Here is a 9,202-nt window from a genome sequence, read left to right on the forward strand (position 1 = left end):
GGATTTTTGTACCTGCTGTTCCAATTGATGGAATACTCCAGTATTTCTTAACCCATTCCTGACGCCATCGTCATTTGCACATTATGAATCAGGCTTGTAGCTTCCGGAGTGCTGTTCTGGGAGGTTTTGTTGAAGTAATATTACAGACAGAGGTTTCCATTTCCACTCTCTGACCCTTGTTCTGGTAGCGTAGCAGTCAGCGTGATGCTCTTGCTGCTTAGGGTGTTCCGGAATTCGGAGTTCAATCCTGGCATCCTCTGTAAGGAATCTCTGAGCAATGCATGGGTTTTCTCCCAATCCTCTGGTTCCTCGCACCGTCCAAGGTCAGACCGGGTGGGTTAATTGGTTATTGGCACAGCGGTTAACACAACACTTTACAGTACAGGTGACCCAGGTGAATTCCCACTGCTGTCTGCAGGAGTTTGTACGTTCTCCCTGCGACTGCGTGGGTTTCCTCCGGGTGCTCTGGTTTCCTCCCACAGACGTACCGGTTGGTAGGTTAATTGGTCATTGTAAACTGTCCCGTGATTAGGCTGGGGTTAAATTGGTGGGTTGAAGCCTTTAGCCAGAGGGTGGTGAATCTGTGGAATTCATTGCTGTAGACAGCTGTGAAGACCAAGTCATTGAGTATATTTTGAAGCACAGATTGATCGGTTCATGATTAGAAAAGTGTTGGAAAAGGCAGGATAATGGGGTTGAGAGGAGATAATAAATCAGCCATGATGGAATGGGGGAAGCAGACTCGATGGGCCGAATGGCCTGATTCTGTTCCTATGTCTAATGGAGGCTCACTGTCTCCTTGTCAAGGACAATCTAGCAGCAAACTTGTCAATGATGCATGTAAATACTTCTAGCATCTGTAGAATCTCTTGTGTTTACACTAAAGATTCCTGTGACCTAACCATGAACTGTATTAGTCTCTAATACTAATGATGAAAACTTATGGAAATAATGATTTTTATTGCCTGTAAGTCAGTATCTTTCAGACAGTTTTAGCATTCACACTAATGTCATTCTTAAAATCAAATTGTAATGACTTGATAGGGCAAATGGGCTAATTCTGCTCCCGTGTCTTAGGTGAGGTCTTCTGGTCTTCATCTCCGAGTGCAACGTTTCCTCAGCATTACCCTTCAGCTGCTTCCAGACAATCTCGTCCAACGAATGTTCCCAACTATTTTTATTTTATTTAGAGATCCTGCACGGTAACAGGCCCTTCCGGCCCAATGAGCCCCCGCCACCTAATTACCCTCGCGTGACCAATTAGCCTACTAGCCAGTATGTCTTTGGACTGTGGGAGGAAACCGGAGCACCCGGAGGAAACCCACGTGGTCACGGGGAGAACTTGCAGTACAAACTCCCCACAGACAGTGGTGGGAATTGAACCCGGGTCACTGGCGCTGTAATAGTGTTATGTTAATCACTATGCTACCGTGCTCCCTCCAATTCCCCCCTCATTCTTTTAAACTCCAGCTAGTACAGGCTGGAGTAAGTTATGGAAGTTAAAATGTATTTTGCTGATCTCCCTCGTTCCTTCCTGTGGCAGGTAGTATTTAGTCCGGCCCAGATTCGCATGTTTAATTACCAGCAGGCTGTGGCAGTGACCCCTGCCCAGCTGAAGGAACTTGGTGACGTACAGAAGAAGGCTCTGGATATGGTCCTCACATCATGGCACAAAACAGCCGTCGACATAAGAGGTAAATCATACGGAATTTACAATGCGGAAACAGGCCGTTAAAAATCCAAGGTCATCGTTATTTGCACGAGTGCACGTACACACAGGGGCAATAGAGAACTTACTCGCAGCAACACAAAGGCGGGGGGTTCTGCAGATGCTGGAAATCCAGAGCAATGCACACAAAATGCTGGAGGAACTCAGCATCTATGGAGGGGAATAAAGAGTCGGTGTTTCAGGCCGAGACCCTTTGTCAAGATTGGAAAGGAAGGGGGAAGAGACAGAATAAGAAGGTGGGGTGGGTGGGGGAGAGGGCAAACTGGCAGGTGATTGGTGAGATGAAGTAAGAAGCTTGAAGGTGATAGGTGGAAGTGGTAAAAGCTGAAGAAGAAGAAATCTGATAGAAGAAGACAGTGGGCCATGGGATAAAATGAAGGAAGAGGGAACCAGAGTGAATTGACATCCAGGAGAAAGGGTGGGAAGGAAACCAGAATGTGGAATGGAAAAAAGAAAGGAGGAATGGGAAGAAATTACCAGAAGTTGGGGAAATTGATGTTCATGTCATGGGTTCGTGGGTGATGTTAGTGATGTTCTTGGGTTGGAGGTGTTACTCCAGCATCTGCAGTATCTCTTGTGTTTCTGACTTTCACATTGTTCATCTTACCTGCCGTTCTACCACTGGCTAGTTACCCTGTTGGTAAAGTTGAATAATGTGTCCTGATCAGCTGTCACTGATGAAGGACCTTTGGGTAAAGCTGGCTGGGAGAGAAAGACTGATTACAGTTAGCCTGCATTAGAATATCGAAGGGTATTGTCAGACCACCAATCATGCAGCGGGCATCTGATGGGCTGTCCATTATTAATGAAGACGGTGCCAAGATACGCATGAAACTCGTGCTGGTACACGTGAAAACCAGCAGCGTCATTGAAAACAGTCACTGGCAGGTTCTGTGTTGAGAACACGTTGAGTCCTGATGAAGGGTCTTGGCCCGAAACATTGACTCACTGTCTATTTCCCCTCTATAGATGCTGCCTGGTCCGCTCAGTTTCTTTGACACTCACATGTCCGCACACCTCCACAAGGACCTGTGTCAGTCACACAATCGTACCTCCCATCTCTATCTGTCCAACCTTGCAGCATCCAACAAACCTTGTGGCCTCTTTTGGAATTGGGATCAGTTTATGATTGTCACATGCACTGAGATGGAGTGAAAAGCTTGTCATGCAAACTGTTTATACCGATCAGATCATCGCACAGTGAATAGAGGTAGAACATGATAAAATCAATAACACAATGCAAAGTAATGTGAAAGTGCAGAGAGCGCAGACAATGAGGTGCCAGATCACAAATGTTAGATTATGAGGTCAAGAGTCCATCTTATTGTATCAGGGAACAATTCAATTGTCTGATAACAGTGAGGTAGAATCTGTTCTTAGCCTGGTGGTACGTGCTTTTAGGCTTTTGTATCTTCTGCCCGATGGGAGAGAGGGGAAGAGAGAATATCAGGGGGAATGGGGTCGTTGATTATGCTGGCTGCTCTACTGAGACAGTGAGGTGTAGACAGAGTCTGCGGAGGGGAGCCTAGTTTCTGCTGAGCTGTGTCCACAACTCTCTGTGGTTTCCTGTGGTCACGTGCAGGGCTGTTGCCGTACCAAGCTATAATGCATTCTGCGGTGCATCGGTAAAAACTGATAGAGACTGGGACTCTCTTGGTGTCTAATGACACACAGTTAATGCTGGGGTATTTTTTTCTGAAAGGTGGAGAGTTGTAACACCAGGGTGGTAGTACAGCCAAAATGAGAAGTGATTCTTGAGTGTGGTTGTAGCATCATCTGCAAATCCCGTTGAATACGTCCCCTGGCAAAGGATTTCCACAGTTGAAATGTGTGTAGTTGAGTGGAATACAACTAGTTTGAGTTGATTTTTTTTAACTGTTGCTGTACCAAGCTATGATGGATCCAGATGGGATGTTTTCTGTGGTATATTGATTAAAAAAATGTAAGCACAGTGAACAATTTGTTCATATAAAGATTGTTCATACATGTGTTGTGCTGTCATTAGTGAGGATTCAAAGGCGGTTCGTGAGAATGATTCTGGAAATGAAAGGGTTAACACATGAGGAGCGTTTGATGGCTCTGGGCCTGTACTCACTGGAGTTTAGAAGAATGGGGGGGGGGAATCTCATCGAAACCTATCACATGTTAAAAGGCCTAGGTAGAGTGGATGTAAAGAGGATGTTTCCCATAATGGGTGAGTCTAGGACCAGAGAACACAGCCTCAGAATAGAAGAACATCCCTTTAAACAGAGATGAGGAGGAATTTCTTTAGCCAGAGGGTGGGGAGTCTGTAGAATTCATTGCCACAGACGGCTGTGGAGGTGAGGTCATTGGGTATATCTAAAGCCAAGGTTGATAGGTTCTTGATTAGTAAGGGTGTCAAAGGTTACAGGGAGAAGGCAGGAGAATGGGCTTGAATGGGCTTGAATCAGGTACGATGGGATAGTGCAGCAGACTTGATGGGCTGAATAGCCAAATTCTGCTCCTAGTCTTGTCGGCTTATGGACTTGTAATATCATCTAAACCAGGGGCTCCCATCCTGGGGTTCACAGACCCCTCGGTTATTGATGGGGGTCCACAGCATAAAAAGATCGGGAGCCCCTGCTCTCTAAAGCCCCACATATCTAACTTCATCTCTCCTTATTTGAGGTCCCTCAAAACCCACTCACGATAGCAAATCTCTTAACTTGCTTCTCCCTTGCGAACAATTGATAATGAAGTAATCTATTTAATATGGATAGTTATTAATGAACTCTGCTCTGTTTTCAGGGAGATCGTCTGGAAGAAATCTTTCTGCGAGCTTGAATGGAATATTGTTGTGTCTCTTCTGTAATCTTTTACACACAAGAGAAGCTTACCTGTAACTACCAAAACATACTCTAACCTTGTGTTGTCATCTGTTTGTTTGAGAGCTTGCTGCCTTTGTATCCCTGAGTAATGGTTCTGAGTGGAACTTACATACGTTGAGGAGATTTTGTACCTGTGAGATGCAGACTTTTCATTTTAGTTTGTTGGGATTGACACTCTTTTTTTGAAATTGTGTGGTTGAATAAAGAATTGTTTCTTTTTGCTTTGATTAAACTCGACGTCTAACAATCTATTGATTTTCTGTTGAAGGGTCTTGGATCTAAAGCATTAACACTCTTTCTGCCTCCATAGATACTGCCTGACCTGCTGAGTGTTTCTGGCACCTTCTGGTCTTATTTCAATTTTCAAACAGCCGATTGATTGCCTTGAGTCATGTATTTGAGATCTTAGCTCCAGCTCTCAGCATTCCTGATTTTAATCTTTCCGCCACGAGCGCTGGAATCACTTTCCAGAATCTCTCCTTCCCACTCCTCCACCTTCACTTTAAGTGAAGGGATTTGTAGGAACCAGAATCTGTTCAATATCACCCAGGATATGTTGTGAAATTTGTTAACTTTGTCGTAGCAGTACAATGCAATACATATATAGATGGTAGCAATATAGAGGGTATGTCCTGGGTGACGGGGGTTATTTAATGATGGATGGCGCCTTTTTGAGATGTCCTGGACGCTGGGGAGGCTAGTAAAGGCTGGAGGAAAGTAAAGGTAGACATCGAGGTTCGGTATGAACGCTGACCCTAGATAGAGTTATACAGCATGAAAACAGGCCCTTCAACCCACAGATTCAAGATTTCAGCTTACTTATCATGTTTACATTGACAGATACAGTAAAATGCATCAATGGCCCATGCCCGAACAAGAGTGCATCTACGTTAGACCCACTTGCCTGCATTTGGCCTGTATCCCCCTAAACCTTCCCTATCCTTGTACTTGTCCAAGTGTTTTTTAAATGTTGTTAACGTACTGGCCTCAACCACCTGCTCTGAATGGTAACCACCTTCTGGGTGAAAGCGGTGTCTCTCGCTCACTTTCTGCCTGTTGCACCGCTGGCGTTTAAGGTGGCAATGAAGGTCGTCCTCCTCTGTCAAAACCAATTTTCGTCTTGGTCTTGGTGGTGTTCAGGGCTTCCTTCATTGTGCCAGTCACCTCCTTTCAGTTTTCACTACCGTCAGCCGTGCAAGTCCCGGGTGGAGACTCGGGAATACCGTCACCGACAGATGTAGAAGGATTCTTCATTGCTGTTTCCGGAACAGTTTTGTTTGACCAGTCAGGGTTGTTAGCCCTGAGCTGAACCTCTGAACCTGGAGGACCAGTGGACCACTCTTAGTCTGGCCTCTACCCTGTGACCCTGCCAAGAGCCAAAGCACAAGGCCCTGACTCCGGCCAACATGGCTCTCCGGGTCATCGAGGCACACAAGCCTCCAAACCCTACGACGAGGTTGTGGTCCTCTTGGAGGAGGTGTCCCTCAGGTCCCAATTAGCTCCAAGCAGGATTTGGCTGGTTTCTCCCTAGTTTCAGCTTTGATGGATTTTGTGCCACAGGTACAGTAAATTGTCACTATTAGATTAGATTATGAGGACACTCAGTCCTCGTTTATTGTCATTTAGAAATGCATGCATTAAAAATTGATACAATGTTCCTCCAGAGTGATATCACAAAAACAATCAGGACAAACCAAAGACTAACACTGACAGGACTACATAATTATAACATATAGTTACAACAATGCAAAGCAATACCGTAATTTGATAAAGAGCAGACCATGGGCACAGTAAAAAAAAGTCTCAGAGTTCCAATCAACTTCTGATAGTCCTGATAGCAGGCGGTAAAAGGGAGAAACTTTCTCTGCCATAAACCTCCAGGCGCCGACAACTGCCGATGCATTGGAAGCACCCGACCACAGCCAACTCTGAGTCTGTCCAAAAACTTCAAGCCTCCGACCAGCCCTTTGACACCGAGTACCATCTCTGCCGAGCACTTTGACCCCTCCCCGGCTGCCAAGCAACAAGCAAAGCTGAGGACTCGGGGCCTTCTCCGGAGATTCTGGATCACACAGTAAAGAAGGCATTTCAGAAGTTTCACCAGATGTTCCTCCGTGCTCTCACGTCCATCTCCATCAAATCAGGATCGTGCACGGCACCCTAGTTGACAAATAACAGACATCATCACCGGAGTAGCCGCTGCGAGCTGCGTCGCGCCGCCATCTCCTCCTCATTAGTGACATTTTTACACTGTCTCATTAATGCAAATGTGTAATCAGCCAATCATGTGTGAGAACTCAATGCATAAAAGCATGCAGGCATGGTCAAGTTGTTCAGACCAAAAATCAGAATGGGGATGAAGGGACTTTGACCATGGAATAATTCTTGGTGCCAGATGGGGTGGTTTGAGTGTCTCAGAAACTGGGATATTCATACACAACAGTCTCTAGAGTTTACAGAGAATGGTGTGAAAATAACAAAAAAAGTATCTATTGAGTGGTGTTAATGAGAGCGGTCAGGGGAGAATGGCCAGACTGGTTCAAGCTGACAGGAAGGCGACAGTAACTCAAATAACCACATGTTACAACAGTAATGTGCAGAAGGGCATCTCTGAATGCACAGCACATCGAACCTTGAAGTGGACGGGCTACAGCTGCAGACGGCCACTCAGTGGCCACTTTATCAGGTAAAGAAGGTACCACTAAGTGTAGATTTCAATTAGTGCTTGTGTTCCCTCTGATCGGACAATTTGCTTTCGTGCATCACCGTCTCCACGTGTTTCCTGTCAGTGCTTTCCCCACGGTACGGCAGCACAGCTGCAGTGGGAAGTTTCCATGCAGTCCGGAGCCATCCATGGAAATGTTTGGAATAAATGGACACCACCCCCACCTATGGCAGGCTTGCAACATTTCCATCACGTTTGCTTTTGTTCCTGTGATGGCCTGGAGATTTGATATCGGTATTCATTTATTACTGTTACATACCCAAAGATGCAGTGAAAAGCTTGACTTGCATACAGATCAGATCATTGCACAGTGCGTTGGTTTATTATGGTAATTGGATTCATTGAGTACAGTACTGTGCAAAAGTCTTAGGCACTTGTATATCGCTGGGGTGCCTAAGGCCTTCGCACAGTACTGAATTTGTCAATGTGCGTGGGGAGTGAGTTTGTAAATCTGGTGGGAGCAAATGATGTTGGGAATGGTGAGGGTGGAGCATGGCGGGAGGGGTGTGGGACAGGTGGCAGAGAAGAGTGCCAGGGGGTGGTGTGGGTGCAGACACACCCAGCCCTGAGACACCTGGCAAGGTCATCCAATTCCAAGCAATTGGTTTATTGATCATTACAGAATGTCTCTCTGGTGCTTCCCATTCCCTCCCCTCTTCCTTCCCCTTTTCCCAACCATGATTCCCCTCTCCCTGTCTCCTTCCCACTCTCAGTCCACAATAGAGACCCAGATCAGAATCAGGTTTACCATCACTCACGTATGTCATGAAATTAGTTTTTGCAGCAGCTGTACAGTGCAGTGCATAAAATTACTACAGGGCTGTACAAAAGTCTTTGGCACCCTAGCTGTATATATCTGCCGAAGACTTTTGCACAGTATTGCATGCCCGCAGGAAAATGAATCTCAGGGTTGTATATGGTCACATAAATGTAGTTTGATAATAAATTTACTTTTGAATTTGGAACTTTGCAGGGATGGTTTTGTGGACAGAGCAGGGAGTTAGGGTTTAGAGACAGGGCTGTGGGGGAGTTAGAAGGCAGGTCAGAGGCTAGGCCTCTGTTCTGTGCTAGCGATATGGATGTGTGTGATAAATCAGATGTCACACACAATGAGTCATTGGTAGGTTGTGGGGTCAGAGTTCCATGTGGGCAGGAAGCACAAGTGCCAGTGACCCTCTAGGTATGCAAATAGGCAAGACCAGAGTCCAAGGCCTAGTGTCCGGGTTTCTGTCCCATCAGAGAGTCAGGAGCTCAGGGCCTAAATCTAATTGGGTGGGGAAATGGATTTGAGGCACAGGTGGTACAGGTTTGAGGGGCCAAATGGTCTTCTCTTTTTTTTTTCTCTGATGTTCATTTGAACAAAGCCAGGCTGAATGCCTGAGAGGTCCCAAACTACAAGTGGTCTCACATACCACGTAGTCAGAACGTGGCTAAAGGACATTTCAGTTATGTTGAAGCACAAGATGTTGGTGAGGCCTAATTTGGAGTATTGCAGTTCCAGTCACCTACCCACCGGAAAGATTCAATAAGATTGAAAGAGTGCAGTGAAAATCTGCAAGGATGTTGTTGGTACTTGAGAACCTGAGTTACGGGGAAAGATTGAACAGGTTAGGACTTTATTCCATGGAGTGTAGGAGAATGTGGGGAGATCTAATTGAGGCATACAAAATCGTGAGGGCTATAGGGTAAATGCAAGTAGGCTATTTCTACTGTGGTTGGGTGAGACTAGAATTAGAGGTCATGGGTTAAAGGTGAAAAATGAGACAGTTGAGGGGAATTTGAGGAAGAATCTCTTTGCTCAGAAGGTGGTGAGAGTGTGGAACGAGCTGCTAGCAGAAGTGGTGGTTATGGGTTTGATTTCAACTTTTAAGAAAAGTTTGAATAAGTACATGGATGGGT

General features: G+C 45.7%; 1 protein-coding gene across 1 annotated transcript in view; it reads left to right on the forward strand.

Moving 5' to 3' along the window:
* Window positions 1–4,768, forward strand: part of strc1 (stereocilin 1) — a 79,664-nt gene extending 74,896 nt beyond the window's left edge. Inside the window, exons 24-25 of the mRNA XM_072277870.1 lie at window positions 1,544–1,694; window positions 4,499–4,768. Coding sequence (XP_072133971.1) covers window positions 1,544–1,694; window positions 4,499–4,593 — 246 coding nt within the window. The 3' untranslated portion in view covers window positions 4,594–4,768. The remainder of the gene's footprint in view (window positions 1–1,543; window positions 1,695–4,498) is intronic.
* The last annotated feature ends 4,434 nt before the right edge of the window (window positions 4,769–9,202 follow it).

This window comes from Mobula birostris, chromosome 14, assembly GCF_030028105.1.
Source record: "Mobula birostris isolate sMobBir1 chromosome 14, sMobBir1.hap1, whole genome shotgun sequence".
In the NCBI taxonomy this organism is placed as follows: Eukaryota; Metazoa; Chordata; class Chondrichthyes; order Myliobatiformes; family Myliobatidae; genus Mobula; species Mobula birostris.